Source organism: Arctopsyche grandis, chromosome 6, assembly GCF_051622035.1.
Source record: "Arctopsyche grandis isolate Sample6627 chromosome 6, ASM5162203v2, whole genome shotgun sequence".
Taxonomy (NCBI): Eukaryota; Metazoa; Arthropoda; class Insecta; order Trichoptera; family Hydropsychidae; genus Arctopsyche; species Arctopsyche grandis.
The window spans coordinates 32212672-32227257 of NC_135360.1; the positions used below are offsets into that span (position 1 = coordinate 32212672).

The 14586-nt window shown below is 30.3% G+C and overlaps 2 protein-coding genes across 4 annotated transcripts in view; one reads left to right on the forward strand and one right to left on the reverse strand.

Moving 5' to 3' along the window:
* Positions 1–1499: 1499 nt before the first annotated feature.
* The window catches only part of Ns4 (Nucleostemin 4), a 433570-nt gene continuing 420483 nt past the window's right edge, over positions 1500–14586 (reverse strand). Inside the window, exon 8 of the mRNA XM_077433760.1 lies at positions 1500–2396. Within this exon, the coding sequence (XP_077289886.1) occupies positions 2394–2396 (3 nt within the window). The 3' untranslated portion in view covers positions 1500–2393. The remainder of the gene's footprint in view (positions 2397–14586) is intronic.
* Positions 12650–14586, forward strand: part of Orco (odorant receptor co-receptor) — a 34810-nt gene continuing 32873 nt past the window's right edge. Inside the window, exons 1-2 of one of the 3 annotated variants that reach the window (XM_077432327.1) lie at positions 12650–12759; positions 12841–13035. In XM_077432327.1, coding sequence (XP_077288453.1) covers positions 12650–12759; positions 12841–13035 — 305 coding nt within the window. Of the gene's footprint in view, positions 12760–12824; positions 13036–14586 lie in introns of all 3 variants that reach the window. The other 2 variants (XM_077432328.1, XM_077432326.1) reach the window with 2 other exon arrangements.

Here is a 14586-nt window from a genome sequence, read left to right on the forward strand (position 1 = left end):
CTTTTACTCTTAAATCTAAGCGTACCAAATATCCCCCTTGGTTTACATCGTCTCTTATTAAAATAATAAAAGAAAAAAACAAATTCCATAAAAAATTTAAAATTTATTCAAATCCCTTAGATTATCAAAGTTTTTCACTATTAAGAGCTCGAATTAAAAAATATTCTTTAATCTGCTTTAGAAATTATATTTCTCTTATTCAAAATAATATTAAAACTAATCCCAAATCATTTTGGTCATATATAAATTCAAAAAAAAATACCTCCTCTTCATATCCTTCCGTAATGTATTATGGAAATAAGTCGGCTTCACATGGTTCTGAAATCTGTACCATTTTTGCTGACTATTTTGACTCCACTTTCAATCGTGATTCTACCAATAACCTTTCTATCTCTAATACAGATACTTCTTCTTGTAACTTATCTACTTTTCATTTTGACTTATCTACTGTACTCAGTCACATCAACTCTCTCAATGTTAATCTTGGTGCGGGTTGTGATGGTTTGCCTTCTTTTTTCCTTGTTAAATGTGCTGTCCCATTATCTCTTCCCATAACAATCCTTTTCAATCTTTCTATGTCGAACGGTAAATTTCCTGACTATTGGAAATTATCTTACATCACCCCTATTTTTAAAAAAGGTGATAAGAATCTTATTGAGAATTACCGTCCTATATCTAAACTATCTGTCATTAGTAAAATCTTTGAAAAAATTATCTATAATTTCCTTTTCTCAAATTTCAAAAACTACATTATACCTGAACAACATGGTTTTTTTAAGGGGAGATCGGTAGAGACTAACCTGCTTAATTTCACTAGTACTCTCACATCTTATATGGACAAACGAATCCAAATAGACGTCGTTTATACGGATTTCTCTAAAGCTTTTGATAAAATCAATCACAACCTTTTACTCAATAAACTTTGGTCCCTTGGAATCCGAGGAAATTTATTTCGTTGGATCTCTTCGTATATACTAAATCGTCACCAAATCATAATTCTCAATGGTTTTAGATCATCACTTAGACATATTCCTTCCGGTGTCCCACAAGGGTCGCATTTAGGTCCCTTATTCTTTTTACTCTATATTAATGATATCTCATACATCTTCAAACATTCCTTTATACTTCTTTACGCTGATGATTTAAAAATTTACAAACCTATATACACCATAGACGATTGTCATAAGATACAAGAAGATCTAGATAGATTCTCTATATATTGTTTAAATAATGATCTTTTTATTAATCTAGAAAAATGCTCTATTTTAAATTTCACTAGAAATAAGTCAATTATTACTAATCAATATCAATTAAATCATTCAATCCTTAACACGTCATCTTCTATTAAGGATCTTGGTGTAATACTCAATAATAAACTAGATTTCTCTGAACATATTTCTTTTATTACCAACAAAGCATTTAAATCTCTTGGATTCCTACTCCGCTCAACAAAACCCTTTAATGATCCTTATGTACTAAAATTACTTTATTTTTCCTTTGTAAGGTCTCACCTTGAATTTGCCTCAATTATCTGGTCACCTTTTTATTTATCCCATATTAATTGTATTGAGAAAGTTCAACTTAAATTTATTAAATCCTTACGCTACCTTTTTCCTACCTATACCCATTCTACTGTTTCCGACATTTTAAAAATCCTTTCTTTTAACAATCTTTCTGTCAGGCGACGACATTCTGATGCTATATTCTTCTTTAAGCTCATAAATGGTTTCCTTGATTGTTCTGATTTACTGAATAAGGTTAATTTCAGAATCCCAGTTCGATACCCTAGACGCGTTACACTCTTTTCACTTGATCCTTTCAATACTAATTCCCAAAAATATTTTTATCTGCAGCGCGTTTATCGTATGTTTAACGGAGAGCTGAATGAGGTTGATCTGTTTGGTATTTCCCTACATCAATTCAGGTCTAACATCAAGAGAATCTTGACCGATTGATTCATTTTTTCTTCTATTCTATTTTTCCAATATTTCCATTATTTTTATACTTTAGTTTAGTTATGTAATGTGCTATTTAATCATATTATAGCTTTCATTCCTTTCCATTTCATTTGTTTATTTTGTATTTACCTTTTTCATTTGTTTTTTATATTTGTAAATTTCAATTTCTTCTTATATTCTATCTTATAACCTTTTCCAAATATTTTAATACTATAGTTTAATTATGCAATGTACTACATATTTTGTCATGCCTTTATTCTTTACTTTTTAATTTGTTTTCCTTATATTTATCTTTTTCATTTTTGTAAAAATCTATTATTGGACTCGGGTGTTACATATATTATTTATTTACTTTTTGTGTTTTTTATACCTATCTCTGTACATCCTGTCTGTTGATTTTTCAATTAATAAAATAAAATAAAAAATAAAATAAAATTACTGACGAACGTTGTTCTTCGGACAAAGTGGTACTTTTAAATTTATTTATTTATTTATATAAGAATATTTCGGAAAGGCTGCACAACCGATAGGCCCAAGGGGTTTGTAAATACATAAAGCTATATAAAAATACAAATCTCATATAAGATGCGGCCCAAGATTTCGAAGATTGAAATCCCAATCAAAGAGATTTTAATGATTAGGATTTCAATCAAAATGTGTGGGATTTCATGATCAGGATTTCAATCAAAAAGATTTCAATGATTGGGATTTCAATCAAAATTATGGTCCCGGCTTAAACTAATGTAATTACATAAATATATTACTAAGAGGCTTGGGCCGCCTTCATATCATTACATACGTACTTATGCGGCTCAAGCCTCTTAGTAATATATTTATGTAATTACATTAGTTTAAGCCGGGACCATAATTTTGATTGAAATCCCAATCATTGAAATCTTTTTGATTGAAATCCTGATCATGAAATCCCACACATTTTATATATTTATAGTTTATATTGTCGTACATATGTTATTGAAATATTGTTTAAATTGCCTTTTTATTTTATTTTATAATTATTTTTTCATACCTCCTTTACGTTTCACATGGCTTTCGTGTTAGTGGTCATTTTTATCTCTTATCCGATCGTTTTCATACTTTGCCATATTGCTCATTTTGGTCATCAATACACGTTAATAAATCGTCTGCCATTACGTTGGAGATAAAATATCGTATTCAACGCGTTTTAAAAACGGTGCCCGTAAACCTTCCTGACGTTTAATAAGCGTTCGTCCCGTGTCTTCCAACCTGTTCGCCTTGATATGGCCATATAAGATTTTAATTGTTTAAACGCCTATAATTCACTGTATATTTTATAAAATTTGCTCTATAGGTTCTCGTTATCTCTAATATTTAAATATTTATAGTTTTAACTCTCATATGTATATATAAATTTCAAATTTGGCGTCTAGTTTCATGTAATGTAATACACGATATATATTGATTTTTGGCCAAATATGTCAAATCTGACATTTCACTGTATATCTCCTCAGTCGGTTTTATCTGCGAGATAAGTATTCAATAAGAAGTTATGTTGTATCTAATTGTTAATATGATTTACAATAAGCTTACATACATTTAGTTTTTTACAATAAGCTTAATTTATATTTTAGTACATTAGGTTTTTAATTATTTATTTTATTTTTTGTTTGTTTTTTGACATTATATCTTATATGAGATATGTATTTTTATATAACTTTATGTATTAACAAACCCCTTGGGTCTATCAACTATTCAGCCTTTCCTAAGTATAAATAAATCTAAAAGTACCACTTTGTTCGAAGAACAACGTTTGTCAGTAATGGCATATGAACGTATAGCATAAATTTGCAAAATATTTGATATAACGACAATATTACGACAAGAGTTACCGACATAGTGTGGCGAATAAAAATATTAAAAAAGGCAATGAGAAGAATGCTGTTAACCCTCTGAATGCTTACATACCTCCCCGAAGTGGGGTATGCAAGTGCCCCAATTTTTACATTTTTCGTAATAACTATGTGGTTTTCAAAGCTATACACCCTATATTTCTTGTATTCCTAGAATGAACTACAAGGAATTTATTTTAATTCATTTTGTATGATTTAGAAAAAGGGTACGTCGTAAAAAAATACATCCATACATTTCAACGTCCCAAAGTATGATTTAAAGGCGGTAGCGATAAGTCATGTAGTTGACTGTTCGCTTGCATATTCTTGTTGATCGATGAATCAATGCGAGTGAAAGAGAGAGCTATATTTTGGTAAGCTATTGTTTTCGTCGCTTTTGGCGTGTGTCTATTGAGTCATGCAGTCGCCTGTTGGCCTTACCTATATGCGTTTGCATGTCGATACTTGTCGTTATTTTTTAATACAAAAATAGTCAAAAACATACTATAGAACTAAAACTTTTTGATGTTGATGTATAAAATGATTAATAAAATATATATTGAACCCATTTGTATTGAGAAAAGTTGTATTTTCATTAAAAAAATCTGGGATCTTACTCGACTCCGGTTAGAGACACTCGTTCGATCTGGATGCTCCGTCCTTCAAAGGTTAAAATGGTACCCAAGCGAAGTGAGATGGCATTATTCATTGTTTAATAATATTGTTGCGTAGGGGTGGGTGGAGGATCCAAGTAAAAGGCCAACAGTCGTTTCACAGCATTTACTGATGATTAAGGAGATACACGCACTGGCAGTGATCAGTCCAGAATGACATGATATCGCCTACGTACCGCCTTATAAAGGGTCGATCTCTCAGGACGTCTAATCTGTTTACCTGTTGTATAGTCACGTATTCGGATATGTATTTCCACGACATTGGGTCTCCCCGTACCGATTCTGAGAAAAGCCTAATAACGGTCATTGTTTAGCCTAAATGCACTTAGAGTCCATATATAATCCTGGAAGTAAGTGCAAGCACTTAGTTAATCTGATAACAGATATCCATTGGTCTAAGTGCAAGTACTTAGTTAATCCGATAACAGATAACCCTTGAACGGTCACATAGTCTCTGGGATTCTATTCGCTTAATCCGCGGCGTACGTAACAATATTTAGAGTCCTTGAAAGACACATCATGACTTTATAGTGTTGTGAGCAAAAAGCCTCAAGTTGGTCGTTTCTGAGAAATAACTACGACAGACAAATCTTTATAAACATGTCTGTCGATTCTGTCATTGAAGCAACCTAAGGAGTAATAAAAAAAAGCTTTGCACAGTTCCGCGTATTAATTGTTAAGTAGTTCAACATAAAATATTACCGAAAGCAAGAGTCGTGAGAAAAAGTGGGTCGAGAGTTGAGTACGCCTGCTCATCACTAAGTCCATTAAGGGTGTAATTATTGAAGGCCGCTTACCAGACGTTTCTTCCCACGACGCTCTGTTTCACAGGGGCTTTCAACTTTGAACAGTTTAAATTATAGTTTAGTTTTAGAAGTTTAAAAGAGCAATTTAGAGCGTTGCGGAACTTCTTCCTGTTGAAAAGTAAAATATGTTATTAGCACGTGAAATTTTTGAAACTACAGAACGCATTGTACTGAAAATGTACATTTATTTTCATTATGTACCTACAAGTAGAGTTGGCAAGGATTTGGCTAAAATCCGACAGCCGGAAATGGTAGTTTCCTCATAAATATTTCTTCTTTGCCTTTTTAAAATTTTTTATGTTCATCACGTTTTGTAATTATAATCCTTATAGCGACGTTCATAAAAAATATATAAAGAAATATCAAAAACCGGAAGTAGAACTCTAATAAAAATTCAATATGCATGGTTTTTCCTGCTATTTGTGTGTACCTTGTGTGAATTTTATTCTTAATGCATCTTATATTCTTCAAATATCTTGTACATAAAACCATTGGTCATAGTCTTACCTAACCTAATCTAACCTCTTGGGTTAGACACACCGATTTTATATTATTACAATACATCACATAAATATTTTCACCCTAAAATTGAGCTAATGAAGGATTTTTTATTACTAGCCTCTTCTTAGCTCGCTTCCGATTTTTTCGTCTGACGAAATTTGGGTTCTAATGATCGTTTTCAAACTTTGTCATTTTGCTCGGTTTGGTCATCAATAATAATATTATAAATATTCACAATGGATCTATTTTAAAAGCTAATGATTCTATATATATTTTATTAAATAACTAGCTGAACCCGACATGCGTTGCAATGCCACAATAGCGCACGCAATTCCCGTTCCCGTTCTCGTTGCCGTTGCGTTCTCGTTCCCGTTCCCGTTCTCGTTATGGTTCCCGTTCCCATTTCAAATTATTCAATTCTTTGTTTATTTTACCCTAACAACGCTGGTTGCGACGCGAAAACATTTGAAATTATTGCGTTGCAACACCACTCATTCCCGTTTTTGGGCGATTTTTATGATTTATGACTACTTCTATTGTTGTTTGAATTCTTCTTGCTATTGTTTTTTTTATGTACCCGGCATGCGTTGCAATGCCAGAATAAGGCATGCAATTCTCGTTCCCGTTCCCGTTGCGTTCTCGTTCCCGTTCCCCTTTCAAGTGATGGATGGCTCAACTCGTGTCTCTTCAAAGCCGTGTCGTCATAAACCAACTGGTAACATGGTTACCAACGAACACATTTCCTTGACTACACAATGGCGCTTCAAACTTTCGCGTCGGTAAAATCGTAATTACGAATATTATTATTAAGAGGGTTTTTCCCGTTTTTTTTCACAGTTAGCTTCCCGGATATGCATACAACAAATCCTGAAAGTTGCATCATAATCGGGTTAGTGGCTTAGGCGCCTATACGAGACAGACAGACATTCAATTTTATGTATTAGTGGTTCTTTCATAGAATCTGCTGGATTCAAAACGGTGTTTAAGGCGTTTCAAAAGGCCTGTAGAGTGACTCGACAATTATCGAAGGGAAATGCGTGTCGTCGTGACGCGCAATCGTGGCGTTTAGCGCGGCTCGTCGCAACCGGAGCAAGTGCCAATGTCGCGCCCCCATGCATAATACATGCCCAAAGTGGCCACACGGCTGCTCCTTTTTTGCGACTTACCCCTCGGCTTGTGATAAATAATTCACAAGGCGATTGCCACAGGCGGCCGTGAAAGCCGCCCCTTCTCACCCCATCGGCCGCCCATCCCGACTCTGTCCAATTTGAAGTGTTGACGTGAACGCTCGTGTTGGAAGATGCAACTTTCCGGTTGACACTACATCGATGCACCCTCAATAATCATCAATGTAAATTTTATTTTTATTGATGATATATTTGTAGTGCTGATTTTGGTAAACCGTGATATTAGGTCCAATTTGGTAGTTTCGGTCATTCAAAGTATGATTTTTTTTGATTTTTATTATTACTAAATTATGTTTACAATACATCTTATATCTATTTTAATAGCTACTGATCTACTGATCATTTTCTATTTTACAATTTTAATTTAATTTTGTTAGTAATCATATTATTATATTATTCTAATGTTAATGTACAGCATAATAGGAAAAAAAACTCAAAAACCTATTTACAATTCTTATAAATGCTCATAATACGTACATCTAATACATAATATTAATTAAAGATTCTCTAAAGTCGATGATCAAGAGCATATTGTGTTTAGGTAATCTGTGTTTATACCTTAAGGGTATAGACATTTTGTTGTCATCACCGAGATTCTTCACAAGTGTGTTAGTATGGTTATTAGTGATTCTGTCATAGAATCTACTGGTTAGTTTGTAGTTATTATATATGGGTGTATTGTAAATTATTTTTACGGATTTATTTTGTATTATTTGGAGCTTGGAAAGATTCGTATTCGAGGCGTTATTCCATACAGTTGAAGTATAGGTTAATAATGGTAATATGAGCGCGCGATATAATTTTATTTTATTTTGAGTTGATAAAGAACTATGGCGATTAAATATTGGGTATATTGAGGATATACCCAGCATCGCCTTGCATTTCTCAAACTATGAATGATTTCCAATATATGTATGTATCCTTCGAGCGTAATGATGATGTGTTAGCAATACCTTATTGTTCTGGGCAGTATTTTAATACTTTAACTAAAACCAGATGATTTATTATAATATAATATTTTTAACAATTGATTCTCGTTTTCAATGTTATGAGTTACTTTAGTTTTTAATTCTTAAAATTGTTTTGCCTGTTAATATTTCAATAAGCGGTTTTGAAAAGGATTTGATTAAATATAAAAGGTATTGCTGATAAGGTTGAGTTATTATTTTGAAATGTTGTAAATGTGTTGCGCTAAAACTGGATTGATAAGTGAAATTGGTAAAGCTTTGGGTTTTCGCGATTGTGATGTACATCATTTGTATATGTATAATATTAGCAATATTCCAAAAGAATCTAAAATACAATTATTTGAATGTATACTAATGATTTATAAACGCTTCTCTTAAATTACGCTTTGATTCTAAATTTTTGCTTAAAAGAAGATTTATTAATTAATTGATTTAAGACGAACGAAATGTCTAAGTTTGTAAGATTTTATGGCAGTTTCTAAGTTTGTTCAAGTTTGGAATACTTCTTGGCTTCTTAGATGCTTTCAAAACTCGAAATTTATCTACACCTAGTGGAAAGCTTGCGTCATATTGAGGGAAAATATAATAAAATATTTAATTTTATCAATATAAAGCAATGTTTTGTGCCTTCAATTTTTTATTTTTATTTTTTAACACCTTCTTTAAAATGGTTTCGTTTTTTTATTATACTATTTGTTTTAAAAATGCATGTATTCAATATTATTTCTACCCATTAGTTTTTGTTTTTATATGAAAATACCATTTAATATATACAGTTACATACGAGATTAAATACTATCTTAACGCTAAATTATGCAATAGCAATTTGATAATTATCAAAAAATGCTATATTATAAATATTATAATAATCAGTAATAATGGGAAAAAATATTTATCGATTTTATTTAATACAATTTAAAGGATAACATATAATTTTTAGAATAAAAACAATCATAAATTATACGTAAATATATTATGTTTATATTTTTATAAAAAAATTGCATGGGTGTATCTATAACCTTTCAAATTAATTTATAATGAATTAAATTTTAAATGTTTGTATATCAGGATAAAAAATTGAACGTGACCAACCCAAGACTTTATCTGTGTATTTGAAATATATAAAAAGTATAATAAGTAAAAAATAAACCAAAATTGGGATTCTTTCCTCTTACATAGAAAGTCAAAAATGTTGTAACCACACGATTTTTTCTACACCCCTGAACGTATTAAGTTGAAAATTTATATTTGTATTCTTTATGTACTAACTAAGAGTTGATAAGGTTTTGGTCAGAATTCGTAAACCAAAAGTAGTATTTTTTTTTTAAACAATATTTCATTATTTTATTTTGACCTTTTAAATTATTTTAACCTTCTTGATATTTAATGTATATAATATACATACAAAGTGATTTTAAGTAATAATTTGAACAAAATCCGACAAGCGGAACTAGAACTTTTGTCTTGTGAGAGTTTCTCTACATTTGCGCTCAATTTATGTAATATATGCTCTAATAACCGGTATGTGTGAAATTGTATGTTGAATTATCAAATTTTGTTTTTTATCCTTCTTATATTCCTCAAATACATAGATAAAGACGTAGGTTGGTCACATCTGAATTGTTTTAAAAACTGGTTGTATTCAATATTACTTAAACCCATCAACTTTATACATTTTTATATGAAAGTACCATTTTAAATATCTACTCTTACATATGTATGTATAATACATCTATTTATTTCAAAAAGTTAAACCAAAATTTAATTTTCTTAATTATAAATTGTACAAATTGCTCTCTCATTCAAAAATTTTTTGGACAAAAAAAGTTCGTAAAAAATAATATCTATTCATAATAAATGTCGAAATTAGTTATTCGAAATTGAAGCTTAAAGTTTGATTGAAAATTTTCTTAATACCCACTCCCTCTCTGTTTTTCTCGTTTAAATCTGTAAATTGCTATCTTGAGAGAGCTTAAAGTTGCCGCAAGCAGTCACATGTTTGATTTTGTTATTATTTTCTCTGAGAAATTTATACTTATCTAGTACCTATGTTTGTATACGTACACATATACGTATTTAAATGTATACATACGAGTGAATTAATATACAAATTATTTATTCCGGAACGATCGACTAATATTAGTATAATGACAAGCGTTTACTTTAATTGAGTATGTTCCGAACGCGATGTTGAACTTATTCAGTTTAAATGTCAAATATTCAATATTAGTACACTCGTGCTATACATTTAATGTTATACTTGAAACGTTTAAATTGAAAACGTCCATTAGAGTGAATTGTCTTGTTTTTTCACACTTTCCTTCTGTTTCCTCGGATGAAGTTTGCAAAAAAGGCATTCCGCTTTGAATTTGTATTCTGGTCTGATTCTCAAAACGAAATGAGATTGTCGCCTCGAGAGTACGAACAGGAACAGTAACAGTACTTTACTACGTACTATTATGTATGTATGAAGACACTCAGTCTAAGAGACGTTAATGTGACTTTTAAACTGTTAGACAATGTGTTCTCGAGACCGGGTCGGAAAACCTCAAACAACATTTTGAATACAGAGTTAAACATTTGTTTGAACTGAACAAGCTAATTTTGAGCGGCAAGTAGCTGTGAAGTGCGGCATAACAAACTGACGAGTTTCAAAACATACATAGATACAAAATTTGGAAATCACTTTTTTAAAATAAATAGAATATATAATGACTAGAGACACGTATATTGGGCATCTATTTTTGTCAATTTTAGCATTTTCATTTTGAATTTTAGCGTTTTAGGGCATTCAAAATGTTCAATTTTAGCATCTATTTTTATGAAGAGTTTAATTTTGGATTTGGTGCATCCGCTCTAAAATCGCCAGATTAACAGAACGGCAGCTTTAAACGTAATTCTCATTTTCTCGAATGATAGATTGCACATCAGATCACGAGTAACCTTTCGATGTGCACAGATGCAATTATTAAAATTGAGTTGGATCTTTCTGGCGAGTTTAATAAGGCAAGATTCGGAACTTATCGAATCTTCCCTTATTAAACTCGCCTGAAAGATCCAACTCAATTTTAATAATTACCATTTTAATAATTGCATCTGTGCACATCGAAAGGTTACCCGTCATCTGATGTGCAATCTATCATTCGAGAAGACGAGAATTGCATTTAAAGCAGCCGTCCGTTAATCTGTCGTTCAATTTGTCTGGCGATTTTAGAGCGGATGCACCGCATCCTTTAATTTTAAATATTAAAAAATTTCGATGAATTTAAATGAAATTTATATACATATATACAATTTAAAGACAACACAACTATTAAAAAATAATAGAAAAATTCAAAAATGTTTTGAAATTAAAATTACAACGAAAAAAACATGAATATAAAAATATAACACCAATTAAAATGTATTAAAACTCAACATGGAGCATACATATTTCTACCGATTATTTTTTGAGATTCGTGCAACGATCGCTAACAATTATATTGTATTTACTAAAATACCTTTCAGTATTCACACTATTAACGGGGCACCAAATACATTTTAGAGTTGAACAACCAAACTCTTCACATTTAATTTTTGTTGCCATAAATAATAGCAAGATATCCGGTGTGGATTCACTTTTTTATATTCTCTATTAATTGTCTAAAAAAGTGCTGATATCCTTCCAAACATTGAGCCTCTGTTAATACATTAAACAATGGCAGGTTTCTAAAAAACAAAACTGTTTTTTTAACATTAATATTAGATTTTGTACCTGTTTACTCAATGTTTGGAGGAATAGATCTGTCTCATTTAGTCCTGAGTGCGAGTCTATGTAGTTTTAAGACGCTTTTTTGAACAGCCTTTTGGATACACAGCTACAGTTGTAGACAAAAGCAGGTTTCTTGGTTTCGACAGGAAAAACACCGTCTATGGTAAACTGCAAGCTCTGTTTTATCCCCTCAATTTCTTCACATAATAAATGGGCTGAGGGATAGGAAGACCCTTCTAAATTGTCTATTAATTTTATAAATTTTATGCACATTTCACTTTTGTTTGTTATTTTAGTATCTATTCGCATATTTTACGAATTTAGCATCTACATATTAGCATCTATTCCGGATATTAGCATCAATTAGGCATTAATAGCAAAATGCCCAAAATACGTGTCTCTAATAATGACCTAATAATTTAATATAAAAATATATAAAAAAAAATTAAATTGAATTTGAAATGCATCTTCAAAATTAATATGTCATTTAAAATTGAAATGAATCTTCAATTCGTTTTTATTAAAATAAACCTTATATATTATATCAATTTATTTTGAAAAACAATTAAAAATATATATTTATTTGAATTTTGTGATTTTTTTTGAGTTTTATAATAATATTTTGAACTAATTTGATATTTTTAGCTCGTCAGATTATTGTGCCGCATCACGCTAGCGCGCGACAAAAAAAAATTTCAGCACTGATTCTACAGTTCAAATAGTGAAAATTCAGTTGGGAAAATATGTAATTTTCCACAGCGGTTTTATTCAGACGTTGATGTACAATTTTTTTGATTAAAAAACTTTCGCAAGTGCGGTCCATCAGTGCAAACTTTGCATCAGTAAACTTTTCACGGTGAGAATATTAAATTTTCAGCATCGCTTTATACGAATCCTTTTAACGGGCGAGACTTTTGAGCTTTTTCTTATTTTCAGATGTTGACGAAATTTAAAGTTCACGGCCTAGTGGCCGACTTAATGCCCAATATCAATCTAATGAAAGCATTTGGGTACTTTTTGTTCAACTATTATCAAGGTATGCATTTGTGAAATGTAAATTTATCATATATATATACTTCTGATTTTTTTAATCAATTGATTTCATTTACAGCAAATGGTGCAATGAGTGTTATCTTCAGGAAGGTATATTCCTGTTTCCATTTTATATTGATTTTTCTTCAATTCGCTCTAATCCTTGTGAACATGGCGTTGACTTCCGGCGATGTGGACGAATTGACTGCCAACACGATTACTGTCCTCTTCTTTGCCCACTCCATCATAAAGTACATATATTTCGGCATCATGTCTAAGAGCTTTTACAGGTAAGCGAAAAAAAAAATACGATAGAATGAAATAAGTAAATCTTTCTAGACCGTTTACTGGCTGAGAGCAAAGTTTCAGCGCCATAAGTTCACAGCACATGTATAATATAAAATTAATAAATAATTATATTAACGTAATAACATATTGCGATGTTACTATTATTATTATTTTATTGTATGTATATATATATATATATATATATATATATATATATATATATATATATATATATATATATATATATATACTAAGATATATTTCATATGAATTCCATTGTGTCGAAATGGGAAACGCCATATGCCAGTTAGTGGGAATTAATGGTGTTCCATATTCGTATAGCATAAATATGTACACGCAGTGGTTGGACTTACATACATACATATAAACACATGTATTTATATTATATACAGTTTCTATACAATAATTTAATGGTTTTTATTATTTGACTTTTATTTGTTCAAATTAATAAATTTTTTGATATTTTAAATTTAAATTAAAAATGGTTTAATAATAGAAAAGCACACATGTTAACGAAATTGAGTCAAAATAGTAGATATTCATATATGTAAATAGTAACTTTTTAATTAATGGCACTTGAAAATTCGAATGTAATTTTATATTTAGAGCATTTTGAATTTCCATACATATTTATTACAATGAAATAAATAAAAATAATGTTTTAGATCGTTTCAAAAACATGAGATATACATATGTTCATATGTGTATATCAATCTAGTTGATTAAAAAAATAAGAATTGTATTTAAATTCCAGACTAAATAATATTTTACGATCATATTTAAATTCAATTAAATTGGCTATTCGGAAATATTAGGGAAGTGTTTAATTTTTTATTGAAAAATTCCTTTAAGAGTATTCAAAATTTATATATTTAAAAATTAAACCATAGTGACTTGCCCCAAAATGTCGGAAACATGTTTAAGCAATATTACTATAAGTAATAATACAATGATATAGACAAGAAAAATGGAACAATATTATCAAAATAATAATACAATGATACAGACAAGATTAACTACTACATATATAAACGCTAAATTATTTAATAGCAATTAGTATAATAGGAAATTAGTATAAAAAAAGGTACATACATCAAAATTCCGACGATGGTTTCACAAGTCTCTGAACTCAGGTATAAAAATGTAGATTGGCTCGAGATTCGGAGATATATGTGTTTTTTAAATCACGCGATTTTTCTATATCTTGGTGTTGTTCGGTCGATGTCTCAAAATCTGTAAATTTCCTGTTTCAAAATAAATATTGCAATCTATAATTGGGTATTTTATCTCTCATTCGTAGTACTTTTCAGCTTTTAAATCTCTCTAAGTAGTCGTCCAGTTCAAATCAAAAGTCAAAAGTACGTATTTACACTCGTAATTTTTTCCCACTGTTAATACGATTTTATATTGAGTATTTTCTATTGAAACATGTTTATTGGGATAGCGTTCTGGCCACATTATTTTTTGTTTTTGTTTAAAAGGGTTAATTGGAAGTGTGCAGAATTTGAAATCGGTAAAATTGCAAGCTAAAA